General features: G+C 37.6%; 2 protein-coding genes across 3 annotated transcripts in view; both read left to right on the top strand.

Moving 5' to 3' along the window:
- The window catches only part of PTPRR (protein tyrosine phosphatase receptor type R), a 273,414-nt gene extending 271,510 nt beyond the window's left edge, over window positions 1–1,904 (top strand). For both annotated transcript variants that reach the window (XM_054445132.1, XM_063646503.1), the window contains exon 14: window positions 702–1,904. In XM_054445132.1, coding sequence (XP_054301107.1) covers window positions 702–795 — 94 coding nt within the window. In that variant the 3' untranslated portion in view covers window positions 796–1,904. The remainder of the gene's footprint in view (window positions 1–701) is intronic.
- Window positions 1,905–2,541: 637 nt separating this feature from the next.
- PTPRB (protein tyrosine phosphatase receptor type B) overlaps window positions 2,542–24,260 on the top strand; it is a 117,306-nt gene continuing 95,587 nt past the window's right edge. The window contains exons 1-3 of the mRNA XM_054445024.2: window positions 2,542–2,644; window positions 3,931–4,326; window positions 16,914–17,170. Of these exons, the coding sequence (XP_054300999.1) occupies window positions 2,590–2,644; window positions 3,931–4,326; window positions 16,914–17,170 (708 nt within the window). The 5' untranslated portion in view covers window positions 2,542–2,589. The remainder of the gene's footprint in view (window positions 2,645–3,930; window positions 4,327–16,913; window positions 17,171–24,260) is intronic.

Raw genomic sequence — 24,260 nt, 5'->3', positions numbered from 1 at the left:
GCTCATTTAAGGACCCACCCACTATTGTGTTTAGACACCCAGTACACCAAAAGGCTAAGGTTGCTTCTGTACAACATATTCAAATAAACCATTCCAAGGTAGACTTCATTTTACTTGTAGAAAGAGCAACACTTTGCAGATGAGTTTTGTTTCATTTGTCTCCGTCAATCAATTTTAAGCCAAATGTATAAACCATTTTAACAAGAGATGAATCATGAGGCACCTGAGAAGTAATACAAATACACCAGCTACAATGAATTTATTTAATCTTCACAGCAGTAGTTACTCTTACTATCCTGCTTTAACAGAGGAAGAAACTAAAGTGCAAAGGGATTCGAGGAATTTGTCCAAGATCATACAGCTAAGAATTGGCAGAGGAGGGATTTGAACTCACCTTGGCTGGTGTCAAATCCAAGTACTGATCATTAGGCTGTACCACCTCCCCAGTAATGTTACATAGGTAAAAATTAATCACATGCCTAGTGTGTGCCGGGGACTATGTTAAGCCCTTTATATACATTAGCATGTTAACTTTGATAGTTGAGACATTTGGACACAGGTAAGAGGGATAACAAAAGAACCACTAGGTCAACTGTTCTATGTGTCTTTGGCATAACACCCTAGCTTGGATGTAATCTCTGTGTTGCTTGAAATTGCAAGATTTTAGCAAAATGAGTTATTTTATGATTTCTTCCTTGCAGAGGTGGAATGGTGCAAACCAGTGAGCAGTATGAATTTGTGCACCATGCTCTGTGCCTGTATGAGAGCAGACTTTCAGCAGAGACTGTCCAGTGAGTCATTGAAGACTTGTCAGACCATCAATCTCTTGGGGTGATTAATCAAATTACCCACCCAAGGCTTCTAGAAGGAGCTTCCTGCAATGGAAGGAAGTAGAAGCTCTGAAGCCCATGTATGGCATGGATTGTGGAAGACTGGGCAACATATTTAAGATTTCCAGCTCCTTGTGTATATGAATGCATTTGTAAGCATCCCCCAAATTATTCTGAAGGTTTTTTGATGATGGAGGTATGATAGGTTTATCACACAGCCTAAGGCAGATTTTGTTTTGTCTGTACTGACTCTATCTGCCACACAGAATGTATGTATGTAATATTCAGTAATAAATGTCATCAGGTGATGACTGGATGAGCTGCTGAAGACATTCGTATTATGTGTTAGATGCTTTAATGTTTGCAAAATCTGTCTTGTGAATGGACTGTCAGCTGTTAAACTGTTCCTGTTTTGAAGTGCTATTACCTTTCTCAGTTACCAGAATCTTGCTGCTAAAGTTGCAAGTGATTGATAATGGATTTTTAACAAATAAGTCTTTGTTTTTGAAAAACAAAAATCAAAAACAGTAACTATTTTATATGGAAATGTGTCTTGATAATATTACCTATTAAATGTGTATTTATAGTACCTCCTATCAAACAATTACAGAGCACAATGATTGTCATTGGGTATATATGTATTTACTCTCTATTATTGGGCATAGAGGTGGCTTCTGCTCCAGAACTCTATCCACTGTATTTCTACATCGTGAGTCATTTTACTTTAAAAGGGAAAAACAAATTTGTAGCAACTATGAAGTATCAAGAGTTTTAACTACTTGTCTCTCTTTTGCTAAGAAGGGATTTTTGAATATGCTATCTACCTGGAATCTCTCTCTCAACAAAAGGTATATGCCTTCAGGAATGATATAACCTGTCCCATTTTTGAGGTTCCTTATAAGGACATTTCCATGTATGTCCTTACATTTCTGAAAGGTTTCAATCTTCAAGAGACAAAAAAAATTAAAATAACTATCCTCAGCAAACACTAGCTGTTCTGCTCATATATGAATTTTTAATGCAGCAATGTTGACTTTGTTTCATACTGCCAATAAACTTAATACTAAACACTGAGTAAAGCATATTCTTTTTTTCTTTTTTTTTTTCTATTTGGAAAGATGCCATCCTCTGTTTGGGGAAGACCAAAGTAGATAATGTGATGGGTTTAATTTTAGTGTCTGCATCTCCCCAGTGAAGATGACGATCTCAAAATGTAATATTGTCATCACTTGGGAGATAATGATCTAGAAGTGCCATCATTATGTGGTTTTCCTCAATAGACTTGCAGCGTATCATTATACAAACAGTACATGTTTATGTCTTTATATCACTTGTCATAGACCCTCATCAATTACATGGCTTATGTTTATTCAGCAGAATCACATCACCTGAAGAGATGTAAATGTTTCAGGAACATTCAATTATCTGAGATTACAATTCCTTTCTTTCTTCTTGAGGTTAAGAAGTAGTCACATGCCAAAGGAAAGGTAGGTGAGGTCTTAATGAGATTTACTCTGCTCTTGAAGGCTGGAATATTTTCTACATAAAAAAAGAGAGGTAATCATAATCCCTTCTTTCTAAGGAAACAGACAAAAGGACACTGGTGTAAAACTTCCCCAAACAATTCAATAGGAGGAAGTGCTCGTCACTGACTTTTCCCCCCACCATGAAGGCACATTTCCTTCCTAGTCTTTGCTTCTCTTATCTGGGAGAATTTTTTTTTCCCCCAAGCGAAGCATGAACAGTTGCTAAGTGGAAAATGGAGGCTGAATTTTACATGGTGATTCTTACCTGCTTGATCTTCAGGAACTCAGGTGAGTGGGTCTGCCTCAGTTTCCTGAGGCATTTCTTCTAGATCTAGCCAAGGAGTCTCTGGTCTTTGAAAAGTGTCTGAAATAAGGTAGAAGGGGCCAGGTCTCCATGGCAGTTTAGCCAAAGACGATGAAAAGCGGGAATGAAAGGAGCCAGCTATGCCCATACTGTTGAGATTTCTCTCCAAAAGAAAATAAATGCTCTCCTCTCATCCTCCAAATGCTTCGGGCAGCCCCGAAATGTGAAATGACACATTTAGAGCAGAGCATAAAGAACCCCGAGGAAAAGTTTGTATTATTATATAACAGTCTGTGGCTTTCCCCAAGCCTTTTTCCAACCCGGTTATAGTTTTCTTTTCTTTTCTGTTGAAGAAAGAAAATTGAAGGAATATGATTAAAGGGGGTGAGGAAATGTAGTGTGTTTTATTTGGAAGTTGTCATTTGGGAGGGCTGAACATTTTCATGAGCGAGCTGGGCAATTTAAGTAAAACCTCATTGAAAATGGTTTCTGAGCCAGAGTATCTTGCTCTTTAATACTGATGTTTAGCAATTTGATGTTTAATTTTCTTACGTTGGAACATGATGATTTTTAGAAAATCTATTCGTATTTGAGAGAAAACTGTAGATATTGTCATAAAATAGAGAAATTCTCCTCTCCACGACTAAAGGAAATTTAGTTTGTGATAATCAATACTTTCATTGGCTGCAATTAGCCAGGAGGTTGTGCTTGGAGAAGTGGGAAAATTTGTTTTATTTTTTGATAAATGTATGCAATTTTAAAAAATTGTTATTCAAACTATGAAATTTGTATATAAATACTTACTGCAATGTGAATTTAAAGACTGGAAAAGGGGTTACTTTTTTAAGGTAAGGGAGGAAGCTTATATCGAATATGTCAAATAGTTAAAAAGGGAGCTAAGTGTTTCATAACTTCAGCATATCTAACTAATTGGGCTAAAATATACTATATACTTTGGATGGTTTTGTTTCTTTCCAAGCTTCCTTTCATTTTCCAATAAGAGGTGTGTTTTTTTCCCCTAAAGCATGTGAAAATCTAAAAAAAAAAAAAGATGGGGAGTTAAGTGTAACATATTGACATTTTACATCGTCAGCTTTGGAATTTTAAATCACATGTGTTGAATATGAGAATATTCACTTGAAATGATAGCAATAACAAAATATAAGTAAAACTAGTGATTTTATTTAGCTCATTTGTGGGTGGGTTCTTCCGTTTTCTAATGGGCCTCATAATTTGCTACATAGTGCTTTATGAGCTTTTCATCTTCCAGAAGGGTTTCAGATTGTCCATGTCCAGAAACAACAGTGTCTTTTCAAAAATGAGAAAGTGGTCGTGGGCTCATGCAATAGGACCATCCAGAACCAGCAGTGGATGTGGACTGAGGATGAAAAGCTCCTTCATGTTAAATCTGCACTGTGCTTGGCCATCTCCAACTCCTCTCGCGGCCCCTCCCGCTCAGCCATCTTGGATTGCTGTTCCCAGGCACCCCGATGGACCTGCTATGATCAGGAAGGCTTCCTTGAGGTGGAAAATGCCTCTCTCTTTCTCCAGAAACAAGGCTCCAGAGTAGTGGTCAAGAAGGCCAGGAAATACTTCCATAGCTGGATGAAAATAGATGTCAACAAGGAGGGAAAACTGGTCAATGAAAGCCTCTGTTTAAAAAAAGGTGAGCTATTCCTTTCAGAATGAATCCTGAAAGTCTTTCTACTAAATTATCTTGGAGTTTTGTTTGTTTGTTTGTTTGTTTTACATTTAAGGGAAGTCCACATGCCCCAAGGTATTTCCTATGGAAGATTCATAAGCTAATGGAGGTGGATGGTGCCGTGCCCAATGATGGAAAACTTCATGACCCTCATTAAAATAAGCCCAAATTTTTCTATTGCTTTTTCTTCCTTCCCTTCTTGTCTTGCTTCTTTTATTAATTCAACAACTATTTCATGAGCCTCTCTTCTCTGCCAGTTAAGCACTGTTAGATGTAGGAATATGGATGTAGGCATATACACAGCACATATATGTAATGACTAAAGTCAGTAATCAGGAAATTATTAGATTTTATTGACAGACACTTCTATTTGCTGATTATAATAAATTATTAGAACATCAGAATGGTGCTTGATAAGACTGGAAGATAGTTGTGTTTTTGCAAATCTCTTGTATTGCTGTTTAGGGATAGATATCTTTTGGAGGTAACACACTTTTGAAATGTTAAGAATCAATGGGCAGCCACAGATTTTTCTAATTTATTGACCATTAATGGATATAACCCAGATAATGGACACATGTAAAAAACATGTTATACACATGTGCAAGCTCCTGGTGCAGGACACAGTTCAGTCCTGAGCTAGGAATTTTTGCTTGTGGAATATATAGGCAGTTTAATCTTCTCTTGAAGTTAATCATGAAATTCTGTATTTACTCTTCTATTAGAGGTTTGCTTTAGGAAGTCATGAAAGATAAAACTGATGAATCACAATATATTAGGTACCAATGAACCTTACAAAGCATGGGAAAAGTTATCAAGAAATGAAGCACCTCACTAAGAAGACAAATTTGTCAGGGTTAAGTAAATTGTCCCAGATAAATTAGCAGCATATCTATGATTAGAGCCTAAGTTTTTTAACTCTTTGTTCAGTGTACATTTCACTATACCAGAGGTTCCCAAATGCTTGACCTCAGACTTGCCCCATGGCTTGCATAAGAATCACCTGGGGTAGAAAAGGGAGGGCTTACTAAAAATACACATTCCCGTAGCTAATGCATCCTGGGCTTAATTTCTAGGTGATGGGTTGATAGGTGCAACAAAGCACCACGGCACACGTTTACCTATGTAACAAATCTGCACACCCTGCACATGTACCCCGAAACTAAAAATAAAAATTAAAAAAATACACATTCCCAGGATTCTTTCCCACCATTTTTTCCTCTACAACCACCTCCAAGATTCTGTTTCAGGAAATCTGGATTTGTGCATAATACTTGATATTTATTAATCACCAGAAAATTTTGATCCATAATCCAATATGGAGATCAGCATCCACTGTATTGTTAAGTCTTTTCCTTAGGTGTTGATTTTTGAGGCTTATATTAGTCTTTCCACCATGGTAATCTTTGGACAATTTTTTCTCACTTATTTATTCTGTAAGTTAAAACAAGCATTTAACTAGATGCCAGTTGAATGTGTTATGCTTTTCTACAATAAGTGGTATGCTTTGCTACAATAAAAGTTGAGAGTTATAGTTTCTGTTCTTATATCATTTCTGCCTATGAGAATAAGATAAAAAACCTATTTGAAAATTCAACTTTATCAGAAAATATTCAGCATATAGCACCAATTTGTACAATACATTTCCTGTGGTTCATCTATCAAGGCCTCTCCTAAATAATATAGAAACATTATAACTGTTCCATTTTTACTGTTTTACACAAGAAGTGAGATTCATCCCCAAACCCCAATCAAACCTTATTTAACATAAGATTACTTAGTTGGAACTTTAAAGAAAAGTAGATATGGACTCAGTGGTGAGTTATTCAAGATAAAAGATAATTCATAGAAAAACTACCTCCTATGGCCCTCATGCAAATATGTCTAGTAATAGACTTCAAAAATAAGGTAACTAGAATAAGCCATTTGCAATTAACCACTGAACAATGCTATATTCAAAAAATGCCTGATAATATGTGTTGGGGAAAGAAATTAATTTCTAGAAAAAGCAGAAGTTAAAATTTGCACAATTGTGGTACAAAAACACCCTGAAATTTGAGTACACATAAGTATAACACATACTTTTGCTTTAACACAATTATAAGCTAACAGATACATTTTTCTGCTCCATCTTAAATATGCCATGATGGGGTTTTTTGTTTTTGTTTTTGTTTTTTCTTTGGTTTTTGTTTTTAGAAACAAAGTCTTGCTCTGTTGCCCAGGCAGGAGAGCCATGGTGTGATCATAGCTCAATGTAGCCTCCAACTCTCGGGCTCAAGTGATCCTCCTACCTCAGCCTCCTGAAATACTGGGATTACAGGCATGAATCACCATGCCCAGCCTTGATAAAACATTACGAATGATACTTGGAGACCTATATCATGAGAGCTCACTGACTTGCTAGAGTAGCTACTGTGAAAAATTAACCGAATTGCATTCATATGTTTGCAATGAGTGATTCCAAATCATTGTTTAAGTTGATAACTAAGTATTATAATCTACAGCAGCACAAATACACGTGTTGTTCATCTATGGGATGTGAATTTTTTTGTGTGTTCTTCTGTAAAAGAAAGCAGACCTATGAAGGTAAAAATCTAAGCCACATGTTTCATATTTGTTTCATAAAAGACACATTAATGATTGTATTCAAGTTTCCAGGTAGTATTTATTTAACACCTACTATGTGCCAGAGCTTGTGCTAGCACTAAGGTACCCTGTGCTAGTACTAAGGTACCCTCCACAAGTGATTTTTAACCCAAGCTGCATATTAGACTCACATGGCAGCTTTTAACTAATACTGGAGTACCAAACCTGAGCTTTATCCTCTAAGCTGACTAAATCAGGTATTGTATTTTTAAAGTACTTCCTAGGTGATTCTGATGTGCAGCCAAGGTTGAAAATCATTAAATACATCTTATTCCTTAGAGTAGTGGAGAAATCAGATAAGTAAATAAATAGGTCATTACAATAGAATGTAGAGAGAAGAAAGTACTTTCCTTTCCAATATATGTCCTTGCCAGTATGTCACATTAAGCACTCATTCCTTTTTTTTTTTTTTAATTATACTTTAAGTTCTAGGGTACATGTGCACAACGTGCAGGTTTGTTACATAGATATACATGAGCCATGTTGGTGTGCTGCACTCATCAACTCGTCATTTACACTAGGCATTTCTCCCAGTGCTATCCCTCCCCCAGTCCCCCACCCGCCGACAAGCCCCAGTGTGTGATGCCCCCTGCCCTATGTCCAAGTGTTGTCATTGTTCAATTCCCACCTATGAGTGGTACATGCGGTGTTTGGTTTTCTGTCCTTGTGCTAGTTTGCTGAGAATGATGGTTTCCAGCTTCATCCATGTCCCTGCAAAGGACATGAACTCATCATTTTTTATGGCTGCAATAGTATTCCATGGTATATATGTGCCACATTTTCTTAATCCAGTCTATCATTGATGGACATTTGGGTTGGTTCCAAGTCTTTGCTATTGTGAATAGTGCCACAATAAACATACGTGTGCATGTGTCTTTATAGTAGCATGATTTATAATCCTTTGGGTATATACCCAGGAATGGGATTACTGGGTCAAATGGTATTTCTAGTTCTAGATCCTTGAGGAATCACCACACTGTCTTCCACAATGGTTGAACTAGTTTACACTCCCACCAACAGTGTAAGTGTTCCTATTTCTCCATATCCTCTCCAGTATCTGTTGTTTCCTGACTTTTTAATGATTGCCATTCTAACTGCCATGAGATGGTATCCCATTGTGGTTTTGATTTGCATTTCTCTGATGACCAGTGATGATAAGCATTTTTTCCTGTGTCTGTTGGCTACATAAATGTCTTCTTTTGAGAAGTGTCTGTTCATATCCTTTGCCCACTTTTTGATGGGGTTGTTTGTTTGTTTCTTGTAAATTTGTTTAAGTTCTTTGTAGATTCTGGATATTAGACATTTGTCAGATGGGTAGATTGCAAAAATTTTCTCCCATTCTGTAGGTTGCCTGTTCACTCTGATGGTAGTTTCTTCTGCTGTGCAGAAGCTCTTTAGTTTAATTAGATCCCATTTGTCAATTCTGGCTTTTGTTGCCATTGCTTTTGCTGTTTTAGACATGAAGTGTTTGCCCATGCCTGTGTCCTGAATGGTATTGCCTAGGTTTTCTTCTAGGGTTTTTGTGGTTTTAGGTCTAACATTTAAGTCTTTAATCCATCTTGAATGAATTTTTGTATAAGGTGTAAGGAAGGGATCCAGTTTCAGCTTTCTACATATGGCTAGCCAGTTTTCCCAGCACCATTTATTAAATAGGGAATCCTTTCCCCATTTCTTGTTTTTGTCAGGTTTGTCAAAGATCAGATGGTTGTAGATGTGTGGCATTATTTCTGAGGGCTCTATTCTGTTCCATTGGTCTATATCTCTGTTTTGGTACCAGTACCATGCTGTTTTGGTTACTGTAGACTTGTAGTATAGTTTGAAGTCAGGTAGCGTGATGCCTCCAGCTTTGTTCTTTTGGCTTAGGATTGACTTGGCGATGCAGGCTCTTTTTTGGTTCCATATGAACTTTAAAGTAGTTTTTTCCAATTCTGTGAAGAAAGTCATTGGTAGCTTGATGGGGATGGCATTGAATCTATAAATTACCTTGGGCAGTATGGTCATTTTCATGATATTGATTCTTCCTATCCATGAGCATGGAATGTTCTTCCATGTGTTTGTGTCCTCTTTTATTTCATTGAGCAGTGGTTTGTAGTTCTTCTTGAAGAGGTCCTTCACATCCCTTGTAAGTTGGATTCCTAGGTATTTTATTCTCTTTGAAGCAATTGTGAATGGGAGTTCATTCATGATTTGGCTCTCTGTTTGTCTGTTATTGGTGTGTAGTAATGCTTGTGATTTTTGCACATTTATTTTGTATCCTGAGACTTTGCTGAAGTTACTTAACAGCTTAAGGAGATCCAAAATTTCAGCCCAAAGCTGAGACTATGGGGTTTTCTAAATATACAATCATGTCATCTGCAAACAGGGACAATTTGACTTCCTCTTTTCCTAATCGAATACCCTTTATTTCTTTCTCTTGCCTGATTGCCCTGTCCAGAACTCCCAACACTATGTTGAATAGGAGTGGTGAGAGAGGGCATCCTTGTCTTGTGCCAGTTTTCAAAGGGAATGCTTCCAGTTTTTGCCCATTCAGTATGATATTGGCTGTGGGCTTGTCATAAATAGCTCTTATTATTTTGAGATCTGTTCCATCAGTACCTAGTTTATTGAGAGTTTTTAGCATGAAGGGCTGTTGGATTTTGTCGAAGGCCTTTTGTGCATCTATTGAGATAATCATGTGGTTTTTGTTGTTGGTTCTGTTTATTTGATGGATTACATTTATTGATTTGCATATGTTGAACCAGCCTTGCATCCCAGGGATGAAGCTGACTTGGTTGTGGTGGATAAGCTTTTTGATATGCTGCTGGATTCAGTTTGCCAGTAATTTATTGAGGATTTTTGCATCGATGTTCATCAGGGATATTGGTCTAAAATTCTCTTTTTTTTGTTGTGTCTCTGCCAGGCTTTGGTATCAGGATGGGAATTCCCTCTTTTTGTGTTGATTGGAATAGTTTCAGAAGGAATGGTACAAGCTCCTCTTTGTACCTCTGGTAGAATTCGGCTGTGAATCCATCTGGTCCTGGACTTTTTTTGGTTAGTAGGCTATTAATTATTGCCTCAATTTCAGAACCTGTTATTGGTCTATTCAGAGATTCCACTTCTTCCTGGTTTAGTCTTGGACAAATTATGAGTCCAGGAATGTATCCCTTTCTTCTAGATTTTCTGTTTTATTTGCATAGAGGTGTTTATAATATTCTCTGATGGTAGTTTGTATTTCTGTGGGATTGGTGGTGATATCGCCTTTATCATTTTTTATTGCATCTATTTGATTCTTCTCTGTTTTCTTCTTTATTAGTCTAGCTAGCAGTCTTATCTAGTTTGTTGATCTTTTCAAAATAACAGCTCCTGGATTCATTGATATTTTGAAGGGTTTTTTGTGTCTCTATCTCTTTCAGTTCTGCTCTGATCTTAGTTATTTCTTACCTTCTGCTAGCTTTTGAATTGGTTTGCTGTTGTTTCTCTAGTTCTTTTAATTGTGATGTTAGGTTGTCAATTTTAGATCTTTCATGCTTTCTCTTGTGGGCATTTAGTGCTATAAATTTCCCTCTGTATGCTGCTTTAAATGTGTCCCGGAGATTCTGTACGTTAAGAACATCTTTATTTCTGCCTTCATTTTGTTATTTACCCAGTAGTCATTCAGGAGCAGGTTGTTTAGTTACCATGTAGTTGTGCGGTTTTGAGTGAGTTTTTTAATCCTGAGTTTTAATTTGATTGCACTGTGGTCTGAGAGACAGTTTGTTGTGATTTATGTTCTTTTACATTTGCTGAGGAGTACGCACTCATTCTTTAAAAAAATATTTCAAGGGTAATTTTAAAGTTGCATATTTTTAAACAGTCTTTTGGGGGCACACAAGAGTTTATCGTATTAATAGTTTAGCTATCACCATTATTACTAACTACTTCTTCCTGACTAAATTAATAAATGTTTCAACTTTGTGCAAAGTGTTTACTATCAGAACAGTAAAGGAAAAAGGAATAATAAAGCTTTAAGGACTACTTTCAGGAATGCCATGAATAGTTAGTGTATGGCATCATGAATTATTGCTTTTGTCTTCTGTGCAATCCAAGTGTAATTCTTAAACTCACCAAGCAATCAAATGTTACAGTTGACCAGGCACAGTGGCTCATGCCTATAACCCCAGCACTCTGGGAGGCCAAGGTGGGAGGATTGCTTGATGCCAGGAGTTCAAGACCAGCCTGGGCAATACAGCAAGACGCAATCTCTAAAAGAAAAAGAAGTTACAGTTGCATCTATTCCAGCAAGAAATAGTACTGGCCCCAAGCAGACAACAAAGCTTACAGTGGCCCAATTATTGAAGTTTTATGAATCTATCAGATGGGGAAAATTTCCGTTCATATCTGTACGGAAACAGGGAAATTTACCCAAAGGAAATTATTGGTTTGCTAGTAGATCTAAGCAAATATTCCTTGCCAGGGGGAAATTAAAACATTATAAACTCAAAACTGGTTTCAAAAACATTCACGCAAATCCGTTGGCAGATAGGCCATGTCTGTGTCATTCCAGAACTTTCAGGTGAAGGGTGCAGAACTCCATCCATGGTTTAGATAACTTTTCGAAGGAATGTCAAGTCTCCTTACATTTATAAAAATCTAGTCAATTGTCTAAAATTGTTATTTTTCACTCAGACATTTCATTCTGTGAAGAAAGTAACACCGAATATAGAATGTCAGCCAACAAATCAGCATTTATTCATTTATTCACCACTCAATTCAGATTCATTCATTCAAATCTCACTTTTATCTGAGGGCAGGAATTTTCTTTTTTAATTCCAAGGGCAGCCCTGGAAAGCAGGCAAATATTTGTAGGCAAATTTTCAAGTGTCCCTGATATGGCTGAGCCGGTAAAATCCCTAAAAGAGATTTTGCTGATGAACTAAACCATATTGTTGGCAGGCTTGATATAACTGCTGGTTAAAGTAATTGTTTAGTTGTAGTGATTTGGGAGAGGGAATAAAATGTGTGAACATTGTAAAAGATAAGCAATCATATACACCCTTAGGAAAAAAGTTTTCGTAGAAGTTGTTGGCTTTAATGGCTGGCAGAAGTACTTGTGAATACAAAGAGCTTGTGGGGAAAAACAAAACAAAACAGAAAGTGCCTTTTGTGTATACAAACCCTACTTGGACTAAATTGGCTGTCACAGTCATTTTAGGGTTTTTCTTCTTGCATCATTGTAACAACATGGGCCTTGTAGTGGACCATTTTTAAACATAATGTCTGAAAATAATGTTATCAATGCTTATTGATATACGATTTATATGATCATTGAAGATAGCAGGTATAGCGTCCAGCGTTCCCCAACCATATTCAGCCTGTGACATGTCACTGAACTTATCAGGGCACACGCAGGGCTATGTATGACTTTCATGGGCCCTGGGTTCTTTTGCCTCTGTGGTCCCTTTCCTCTGCTGAAAAAAAGAAAAGTAAAATAATAGATTTTTATGTAACCTAAAATTGTCATTTTTCCTAATCTATGAAAAAGTTAAAACATTTTCTTTGACTATAAAGTTTCTTTTTTATTTTCAAACAAATTAAATCATTGTGTTGCCCTAAAATTATCATGGGCCCTAATCACTGTGCCTATTGTGTCTAATGGACAAGTCAGTCCTGCGCACGCCAAGTTATTCACCCCCTTTCCAGCTCCGCTTTCCCTGACTCTGTTTAGTCTCTGGTTCAACACCTCTCTCCTATAGCCTGATAGCCCTGAACTTTGGAGCCATTCTTCCTTCTCCACCCAGGATGCCTTCCTTCCACCCTACTCTTTCAGTCTTTTCTCCTAAAGAAAACATAGGGTATCAGGTAAAACAGGCACATCTTCATAATGCTATGCATAGTAGAATTGTTGAGTAATAGTTGGCTATTGAAACATATTTCTTTGATTTAGTTAGCCTTTCAATTATTTTTTTAATCTAATTTTTTCCCTGTGCTATACTTTAATGTTGTACTATGCTATGTCTTGTATCAATTTCCATTTATTAATTTTACTTTCTAATCATGGGTCTTTTAAAAGTAATTTAGATTTGTATTTTAGGTGTACTCTTTATTTCACTAATTATATTTTCTGAAATGTTAATTATTCTTTTAACCATTTCCAATAATTATTTAGTCCATTATCATTCCCATCTATTCCGGTCAAATCTTATTTAATGCACACACACACCGAAGAGGAACCCGCAGATACAAACAGCCAACTAGATAGATTAGGTAGGTAGGTAGGTAGATAGATAGATAGATAGATAGATAGATAGATTAGATAGATATCATCCTTTTCTAAAGTATCTCCTGTTTCATTTGGTATCTTTTTTCCAGATGATTTGCTCACTGTTAAAAAGGCACATTATATTTGGCATCTTCCTACAGAATAGAAAGTACCAGTATAGTTAAAATCTTCTATTCCAAAAATGAGTTTCATTCCAGTTATTTTGTCTTCGACATGCTTAAAAGTTATTTGTATCATTTAAAGAAGGGAAACTTACACAAAATATTATCTTTATTATCTTTATAAAAAAATTTTTTCTATTATTATTTCTGAGCCATAGATGAATTTATGAGATAAAATAGACATTGCTCTTTTAAAACTGAATTTGAAAGATGGTCTTGATATTATGCAGTCATTACAAATCACTTTGTAAGGTGATAGTACCCTCTAAAAAGAGCTTTATGCAACTTAAATGCTAAAACTTTTTAGATTGATCAAGAACGGTCGACTTTACCTTGAATTGTGTTCTGGGAGAAATTGTGTTATAGTAGGGAAACAATGTGGTAACAATGGCACAATAAAGCTTTCAAAAATAGCTTTCACATATTGTTCCATTGTATAAGAAGTTTTCCTTGCATTTGTCAAAACATCTTGCTATTTCATGAACTGTGAAACATATATACATTTTTTAAGAACACCCAAAGAATTCATGGATAACAAAATAGCCAAAGATCTACTATTTCAAATAAAATTTCACAGCACCTGTTTCAACAAAGAGTTCAGGAGATAAAAAAAAAAAAAAAAAAACCTTAATCATCTTATATATTTCTATAATGGATTTTCTTTCTTCCCATCCATTTTATAATCCTTCAGTAACCACATAAGAAATGATTCAAATTTCTTTTTGGTTCATATTATGTATATGACTAAAACCATATACGTACATGTATATTAGGAATCACCTGAGAAACTTGTTATAAAAGCAGGTTTCAGGTCCCACACCAAGTCTGCTAAATAACAGTTTCCAAGGGGAGGACCAAGGCTTCAATATTCTAACAAGCTCCCAATATGATTCTGATGGCTACAAAGTTTGCAAACCACTGCTCTAAATTTGACAAAACTTGGAAGTTGAATGTTAAGACTAAATCTTCTTTCTTGCTTCTTAAATAGCACAAGTTAAAAACACAGACACAAAATGAAAGGGTACTGGACCTGAATATTCTGTAGTTTCTTTCTTTGGAAAAAAGGTGGTGGTCTAAAATGGAAAATGAACTTGTTTGGTACGGGATGCTTTAAAAATATATTTAGAAGTTTAATTAAAGATAATGACATAAGACTGAAATTTTTTCCATAAGATAGTCCAAAGCTACGTGCAATGGTAATAACCTATGTTATTTGCAGAGAAATTTCAAGAGTGTTTTGAAAAATTATCTATTTTTGGGAAAGTCCAGTTTTATCCACTGAATTATGTAAGCTGACTAATTTTTTAAAAAGTTCTTAGGATAAAAACTTACCAACAGCTCTTTAGTGAAGAAGAGTAAGCATAGGTTGACATACTAAGACATGTAATTACACGCTAGATATTTAGAAGCTTGTTTTTGTCCTAACCCCACGGTCAAAATGTTTTTTTTTTTGAGGGTCTAAGAGCTAAAATTGTCATATGTAGCAGTCAACTCAGAGGATCAGGATCGACCAAAGCTCAAAACAACCAAAATGCTAATCTCCATATGCAGAAATGTTCACATCCCTACAATAGACAAACGTCTACTTAAGGGAACGTTCAAACACCTAACTTAAGCAAGACTGCAGAATTAAGATTGTTTCTTGGAGTTTGTTGTAAAGGAATCTCACTAATAGTATAATTGAGTTTGTCATGTAGAAAACACCCCAAGGATGAATAAATCTGATCTATGTCCAGAGTGGCTAACCTGGGCACAAAGGCAGTAATAGTGGCACAAGATTTAGAAAGGCAAACACAAACAGAAACTAAGGGGAATGTCCAAAAATCAATCAAAGCTGAGATCTAGTAGATGTACAAGTAGGATTGCCAGATAATATACACAGCACTCGGTTACATTTGAATATCAGATAAGTAACAAATAATCTTTAGTATGTTACTAATACATAGTATGTTATCATCTTTGTATTATTGTATATTTGGGATACACTAAATATACTGAATTATACCAAAACTTAGTTGGCTATTTATCTAAAATTATTTTTATTTGCTAAATCCATCAACCTTATGTACAGGGTACTTTGCACAACCCTTTGTATCTCAAGGAAAGGATGCTTTATAGCCAAGGTTATTTTATTAACTTTCAGAAGAACTGCTGATATTTATATCTTGATAAATTATAAAAATACCTTTTCCAGCTTAATCTTCTTTTTGTGCCCTCATCTCCCTCCTCTTTACATACATTATCATGTGAAATGCACTAATCACTTGAAATTGGAATGGAAAGGAATGAGACTCAAAAGAGGGCTAAGTAAGGCAGACCAGAACAGGGAAAATAGGACGATAAATAGCTTATTTAGGAGACCTCACCTGGCAGATAGTAGTTGTTTAATAAACAGTTGTTTGAATAAATAACCAGTAAATGAGTAGTTAAAAATAAAATCCTCGCTCTCCCAGTCTTTTAGCCAGAAACTCTTCAAAGGCACGGTTATCCGATTATACAAGGTTTTGTGGGGTTTTCTATCCCATAAAACTCTAGTGCACTATGGAGTTGATGGAAACATCTAAACATGCCATCTCAAACCATAATTTACAGAACTTATCAGTGCTTCAAGTGTGCTCTAGGGTCTTGCTACACAGTGCAGCCCAAAAACCAGCGACATCAGCATCACCTGAGAGCTTGTTAGAAAGGCTGGCTCTGACCATCTCTAGTGCATCAGAATTTGCACATTAGCAAGATCCCCAGGAGATGGAGAGCACATTTTAAAATTATGGCTAAGTGAACCTAATTCATGAACCAGTATGTTTTTTTTAATATGGGCAATTCAGCCTTGCAAAACAAAGCTATAAATTAATCCCACCAGCTCATAAATTATAAGTCAATTCTCTGTTCTTCCAGAAGATAGATAGCTTAGAAAATACAACAGTCTCATCATTTGTAACTCACACAGTTGGATTAGAAACAGTTTGCACTGTGGCTAACGAAGTGTCATTACTTTCCAAGGAATTGTCAATCTTTGTGGTGAAGTTAGGCAAGTCATTAATGGTGATTCTCAACCGGGTATTTTGTTTAACACCCGCTTTGAGAAGCTGATAAAAGCTATGACAGTACCCCACAGAAGAAAAGTATACATCCACATATACATAGAATTTTGCACAGTTTTTGGAGACTCATGGATTCCCCTGAAGCCAATTCAGTGACCCCCCTAAATTCTCATAGAATAGGTTTAATTCTCTTTTCTACACAGCGCTGGGTTTTTCTTTGGTAGCACGGTTTCTACAACTTTCCTTCCAGATTATAAAATTGACAGATGGATAAAGGATGGGTGAATTGGACAGGACAAATGAACATTGTCACACACTCAAAGTATATTTGCTTTTTCATATAACTGAAGCTTATCCACATGCCCATTATTGAAGAGGCCCTCTTTTGCTAAGTAAAATTGATTTTATGTGAAGAATTCATAAAACATGAGAATAATCTTTGCAACTATCTTTTCTTTACCTCAGCTGGCCTGGGAGCAGAAGTTTCAGTGAGGAGCACTAGAAACATGGCTCCACCCCAGATTCCCACTACCTTTAATGCAGTTCCAGATAGCCTGGAACGCCTTATTAGGAATACCACAGAGGCCTTCATCAGAAATGCTGCAGAAAACTACAGCCAAAACAGCAGCGAGAGGCAGCATCCCAATCTGCACGTGACTGGAATTACAGACACATCATGGGTTTTGTCGACTACTCAGCCCTTCTCCAGCACCACTGAAGAGGTAAAAGGAGGGGATGTGTGGAGTGTGGTCTGTGCACGTCTCCTGAGGCTCATTGCTTGAAAAGACTTGCTTTGCTAAAAATGCCACTGCTGCAGTAGGGGATTAGGCACTCTCACTCTGTGTCCTGGCTGCTAATTGTACAGGAAAGCATTTTGCATAATGAAAATCTTTGAAATTGACTCAAAATTTCTATATCTTTATGAGATGCAGATAATTAGGCTGCCATGGCATAACTGTATGTTGGCCATATTTTCTGAACCAAAGTCAGAGTTCACGGTGTTACACATGTCCTGAAACCAGAAAATAGAAATTGAAATCAGTGCCCTGCAGGCAACCCTGCGTATATGTCATAATTATTTATGCTCTAAAGGAAGGGAGAGAGTCTAAAGCAATGGCAGATTCAAGAATCACTGTTATTGATTCAGGAGCACAGTGAAAGATAAAAGTCACATACCACTTCCACATCAATACCCTTGAATCACCTCCACAAGGTGACATTAGTCAAATGACTGAGAAGCAGGGTGGCACCATCACAGGAGTCTGTTCAAATAGTGATTCTGCTTCAGGTGTTCATCTCTTTGGTTTTGCTTTCCTTGCAGAGTTTTAGTCCACCATTTAGGCAATACGTGTAATTATAGCACATCAAAAAAGCTAAGGTTCCACTGGCAGACTTCAGCTTTTTCCTAATAAACAACCCAAATCATTTATAGAAGTCATATGACTTCACATCCATTTTTAGCATTCTGGTATCTTTTGCATTGTGCAGAATTTCACATTGCATATGGTTCCCGGCTGGTGAGCACATGTTTCATTATTGATCACAAAACAAATATAGCCAGTACATTGAATAACTCATGGGACTTTATTTTTGTCTCTACTTCGCCTTTACTATAAATCTTTCCTGTGACCTAGTTCTTCCTTCACTTCTGAATAGAAGTTAGAAAAGCCCCATTACTTTTCTGGACACTCTTTATATCACTTTAAAACTCAATACTTACTCTCAGTTCATTAACAAAAATACCAACTCCAGGAAATAACATGAACTCTAAATTTGACTCAAATGTTAGCTTCTCCTCTTCCATCACCCCACCCAGTTTGGGCTTAAAGCAGGGAAAGGGAAACATGTCCAAATTCTCTCACTCTCCACCAAGCTTTTCACCCACCTCTCCTAGCCTGATAATTATGGTTTCAGATCTGTCTGGGCGTGGAAAATGGGAAAGGAAGACAGGAAATGGAAGCAAGAGTATTATGACTTAAGGATACCATCATCAACTGGCACTGTGCTCTCCCTAAATCTCCAGCTCTCAAACCCTTTCAACCACTGACATGAGTGAGAGATTCACCACTTACTTTTTTTAAACTAAACTTTTTAAAAAATTTTGTTTAAATTCAGTTAAAGTTACAATTACAGTAGTAATTTTCTTACATGCATAGATTGCATAGTGGCAAAGTCAGGGTTTTGGGGGTATCCATCACCCAAATAACATACATTGTACCCACTAAGTAATTTCTCATTATCCACCCTCTTCCAACCCCCTCATCCTGAGTTTTCATTGTCTACCAATCCACATTCTATGTCCATGTGTACACATTATTTAGCTCTCACTTAGAACATTCAGTGTTTATGTGTGACTTAGTTCACTTAAGATAATGGCCTCCAGTTGCATCCATGTTGATGCGAAAGACATGATTTCATCCTTTTTCGTGGCTGAATAGTATCATCGCTTACTTTTGAAAATGAATGTTTCTTGGAGTAGCACCTCCTCATTGTGGCTGAATGTGCCTAGCCAAAACTTCCATTCTAACATCAGTTTACAAGAGATTTTATTTATATCATAGCTTAAATATACGTAACGGTACAGAAAAAAAATTAAGTGTGTCAAATAAGAAAAATATTGAATAAAAACTATTATAAACATTTATCTGCCTGAACACTAAAGGGTTGTCTTTTAGCAAAAAGAACAGTCTCCCATTTTTGCCTAGCTTTAACCATTGTGAAACACAGAGAGAAGTCCAAGGGGTAGGTAGGCTCTGCTGCAGTCAAGAGTCTGGGACAACCAGTTCCAGAGCTCTGCAGACACAATACCCAGTGGGCCAACCCAGCACTGTGTTACAGAGCTCACGTGATCCAGCCCCAGACCTGGGCTTGCAGCTTTGGATCATGTAGCCTTTTTCTAGAGTGAGATTCACTGTAGTGTTTATATGAGCTCCCAGGTAGGGCATCAGAATGGTTATGCATCCAACTATGTCATGTTCCAGTTTTTTTCTTGAAGCTTAAGCAAAGTTTTAACTATGTCCTGGTAAGCTAATGTGTAAAAGCTATGCTCTTTCAAAAGACAGTTTCTACAATTGCAGCTCTCATGACTCTAATGCCTTAGACTGGGCATCCCTGCGAGGTTGTTATTTGATTTAGCAAGAGCTTTAACTTTATAACAGTCCATTATAAACAGCTGTGGTTAGATACTTTGAAAAGTAAAAATGAGTCACTTGGAATATAAATTGCCTGTCCTTTGAAAGTAATTTCAAAAGGTACTCTGTCTCGACAGAGGATGCCTAGAAAAGTATAAGAAAGGAGTAAAATCATTTGACTTAATTACTTGGAATTGTGTAAAAATAAAATCTCTACGTGTCCATTGTTTTCCTTATCAGACAGCATCTGGTTTGTGATGACTGATGGGTTAGGGTTAGGGTTCACTTGCATGACTAGCTGTCAGTGCTGGGTGTAGGCTGGGGAGTCTAGGTTCTCCTCCACATGGCCTCTTATCCGCCAGTAGGCTACACCAGCTTCCTTTTCATGTTGGTTTAGGGCAGCCTCACCAGAAGTCAAAGGTGGAAGCTACAAGCCTTTTGCAGCCCAGGCTCTGGAACCATGCAACATCACTTCTGCCATATTCTATTGATCAAAGCAACTCTCAAACCAGGCTAGATTCAGGGAGTGTAGAAATAGATTCCATCTCTTGATGGGAAGAGCTGCAAAGTCACATTGTAAAGGAGCGTGCATATTGAGTAGGAGGAATCTGTGACCATTAAACAATCTACCATAGTATCATCATTATCATTATCATCATCATCATCATCATCATCACCACCACCACCACCACTATCTCTGTTTTATAGATACCCAGCTGAAACTTAAAGATGAAATTGCCCAAGATTAAATGACTAGGGAATAACAGAGCAAGAAGGGTACACACACACACACACACACACACACACACCCCACACACTCCCCTAAACATCTAGTCACATATTCTCTTACATAGTGTGCCTGATAATAAAGGTAAATGCCAAGGAGGACATGATTTGAAATCTAGCAATCACTCTTCTCTAATGCTACTGCAAGATTATCCTATGTTGGCTATTGAGGATCAGAGTATTCCCTGCCCTTCTCCTTTTCTCTCTCTCTCTTCTCACATCCTTACCTGCCAGTGTGAGGGGTCTGACTTTGGAAGTTTGTATACTTGGGCTGGTACTTGACCTCAAAACTCTGTGGTGCTCTCTCTCTTCTAGCCCCCAACCCTGAGCAGTAAATGAATTAACACATATCATAGGCCTAGAGTAGTGCCTGAACGATAGTAAAATAGTGTTTAATTAATGTTAGCTGCCGTTGTTGTTATTGTCACCTTTATAAATAGTATTATGTGGATTGCGTGTCTTCACAAGGACAAAATCGGTAGAACAGGAAACTTGTCTATGGTATGAGTCAGGAAATACTTTGATCAATTGTTCTCCAAGTACGGACCCTAGTCCCAGAACTTATTAGAAATGCAACCACTTGGACCCTATTCTAGACCTAATAAATCAGAAGCTGGGGCTCTGTGTCAGAGAAACCTGGCTTAAATCCTAGTGCTGATATCTACTAGTTACTCAAGTCCCACTCATTTCTTCTTTAACATAAGGATAATTATGGGTACTCACTCTGCCTCATAAGACAGGATTAAATTCTGATTAAGTAAAATGTTTTTGAATACTGGCTAGGCCTGATGCAGTGGTTTACACCTGTAATTCCAGCACTCTGGGAGGCCGAGGCGAGCAGATCACTCAAGCCCAGGAGTTTGAGACCAGCCTGGGCAACAGGGCAAAACCCTGTCTCTACAAGAAAAAATAAAAAACTACCCAGACATGGTGGTGCGTGATTGTGATCCCAGCTACTGGGGAGGCTAAGGCAGAAGGATCCTTTGAGCCCAGGAGGCCAGGGCTGCAGTGAGCTGTGATCATGCCCCTGCACTCCAGCCTGGATGACAGAATGAGACCCTGTTTCAAAACAAACAAACAAAAAACAAACAAGAACACTGGCTACACATGATAAATATTCAATAGTTTTAGCTATTAATACTAGCTTCTCCTTGTTCCTGCTTCATCATTCCTACCTTGCCTTCTTCACAGGGTGGTAAAAACCAGATGAGTCAACATATTATGTGAAAACACTTTGAAAGGGATAAAATGCAGAACATGCATTAGAAATGTTACTGGCTGGTTCTGCCACTGCTAAATATCTCTAAATCTTTCCCTGCCCACTCACCCTCGCTCCGGCCTGGGAGACGGATTGCATTTCCTCAGTTCATGAATAGCCATTGTGGTACTGGTCTGGGCTTTCACAGTTTTGTGTTTCCTTCTATTTGGCCTTCAAAGAGATCACAGCCCAGTGTGAGTCTCCAGATAAATGAGGAGGCAAATGCAGAAAACACCCCACCCCTGCAAATGCAGAAAACTCCACCCCCTGCAAGTCTGGGATAACCTCCTATATTGGGTCACTTAAAGTATGCAGGGGAGACACCCCGCTGCTACCACTGTTCTGTAGCCAGAACTAAAGATGGGAAAAAATTCCCCTTCACTGAGGCAAATGCCTGGAGGAAGGAGGGCAAAGAAGTAGTGGGGCAGAAAAAGCAAACCATCCTCTGATCACTCATCATGACTCCTAGATTGACTAGTGTGAATGGATACAATATAAACAGACTCTGAGACTGCTGATGCTACAAAAAAGGCCACTTGGGGAATAACATATTGTGGGGAGGATACGTTTCAAAAGACCTTAATTTATAATTAGCATCATTCAAGCCTAATTCTAACATGGACTACAGTTTTCTTAATTTGCCAGTTAAAATGGACCACCATGTGCCAATAGCATAAAGATGGTCTACAATTCACTGGACCCCACCAGCCTGAAAATCTCAAGGATTTTTATCTCTTTCGTTTTCTTTTAGTGATAGGCGATTTGCATTGTTTTCCATTTTGTGCACAAAAACACCATGTTGCTATTTTGCGAACATATAGTTAACCCTTGAACAACATGGTTTTGAACTGTGCAGGTCCATTTATACGGGGCTTTCTTTCAACCAAATGCAAATGAAAAATACATTATTGCTGGAATTTGAAACTCAGGTATACAGAGGACCAACTTTTGTATATGCAGGTTTTGCAAGGCCAACTATTTTACTTGAGTATGTGGAGATTTGGTTATACATAAGGGTCCTGGAGTCAATCCACCCCCATACTGGGGGATGACTGTATAATCATATGCACATAAAATACAACCACGAACAGAACACATGCATTGAAATGGGCCCTTTAACCTGACAGTATTTCTCTGCCACATTGGTCTCCCTGGGCAGACGAGTTCTACCCTAGATGAGAGTTGATGCAGTGGGGAGAGAGAATGGCAATGGGAAAGCAAAATGAGATCAAAAGAGAAGCCAGGACATGCTGATTGAGAGGGGAAGCTTGTGGTGCTTACCATTGGTTATACATATATCAGAATCACATGGGAAGCTTTTGAAAGATACACATTCTAAGATTCCACCTCAGACCTATATCAGGATTTACTGAGGTAGGACCTCAGCACCTATTGTGTGAAAATCTGCCAGAGTGGTTCTAATGTGCAATCAGGTTTGCAATCCATTGGAGAATAACTGAATAATCAGCCTGTTAAGCAAAACACTAAAGCAGAAAAAAAGGAGGAAGTGTTGTTGGGGATATACAACCTAAATCTAATCACAAGGACATCAGATAAATTCAGATGGAGAAAGATGCTATGGCAATAACCAACCTGTACATTTGAAAAGGCCAATGTCAGAATGGTCATTTTAAAAGACTGAGGAATTGTTCCGCATTAAAGAATATTAAGAGGCTGGATGCAGTGGCTCACACCTGTAATCCTAGCACTTTGGGAGGCCGAGGCAGGAGGATCACATGAGCCCAGGAGTTTGAGACTAGCCTGGGCAATGTGGGGAGATCCCATCTCTATAAAATAAATAATTTAAAAAATTTAAAAAGAAGATTAAGACACTGACAACTAGATGCAATACAGGATCCTTGGGGCTGGATCTAGAGAGAAAACAAGCAAAAAAAGGATATTATTGAGATCATTGACAAAATTGAAATAGACTGCGGATTTAAGTATATCCATTTTGAATTTCCTGAATTTGATAACTTTATTGAGATTGCACACTTAATTCAGGATATATGCAGCCTATTCCCTCCACCCATAACTTCTGTGGGTGACTGTTTTTGTTTTCCTTTTCTTTAAAGCCAATGTTATCATAAGCCATGCTTTATTTGTCTGCTATCCTAGGGTTTGGTAATAAATGTTTGCTAGCTCCTAAATCCATAGTGTACAGCAGCTACACCCATACAGACTGCCCCATTGCAAGCATTACTGCCTCAACTGGGTTCATCTGGGAGTAGACTCCCTTCCAAGGGTGGGGTGGCAGGAACTGTGGTGTGAAAGAAGATGCAGCAGAAGTGCCTGGGTGGAAGAGTGGCTCACTTGCACTCACATCTGGTTATAAGTTGTTTGGCTGTTTGTAGTTACAAAGCTATAACAAAAGCTATGTAAAGCCCATTTCCTTCAAATTAAAACAAAATAAAAAGTAGGGGAGGCGAAGAGGCTGATAAATGGGTGTGGGGGAAAAAAATACCAGGAAGCCTTAGAGATGTGTTCTAGAGAGACAGTGGAGCCTGCTGTTAGAGACGTAACCGGCACTCCCACCCCTCCCTTGCGGTATTTTAAAAAAATCTTGGCTGGTCCAACAGACTGAGCAGCTGTTAAATGTCTTTGGGTGTTGATCTACTGAAGAGTTTCTTGGGTATG

This window comes from Pongo pygmaeus, chromosome 10, assembly GCF_028885625.2.
Source record: "Pongo pygmaeus isolate AG05252 chromosome 10, NHGRI_mPonPyg2-v2.0_pri, whole genome shotgun sequence".
NCBI classification, from domain to species: Eukaryota; Metazoa; Chordata; class Mammalia; order Primates; family Hominidae; genus Pongo; species Pongo pygmaeus.
Note: the sequence above shows the minus strand (reverse complement) of the source record. Positions and strands in the feature narration are given on the sequence as shown.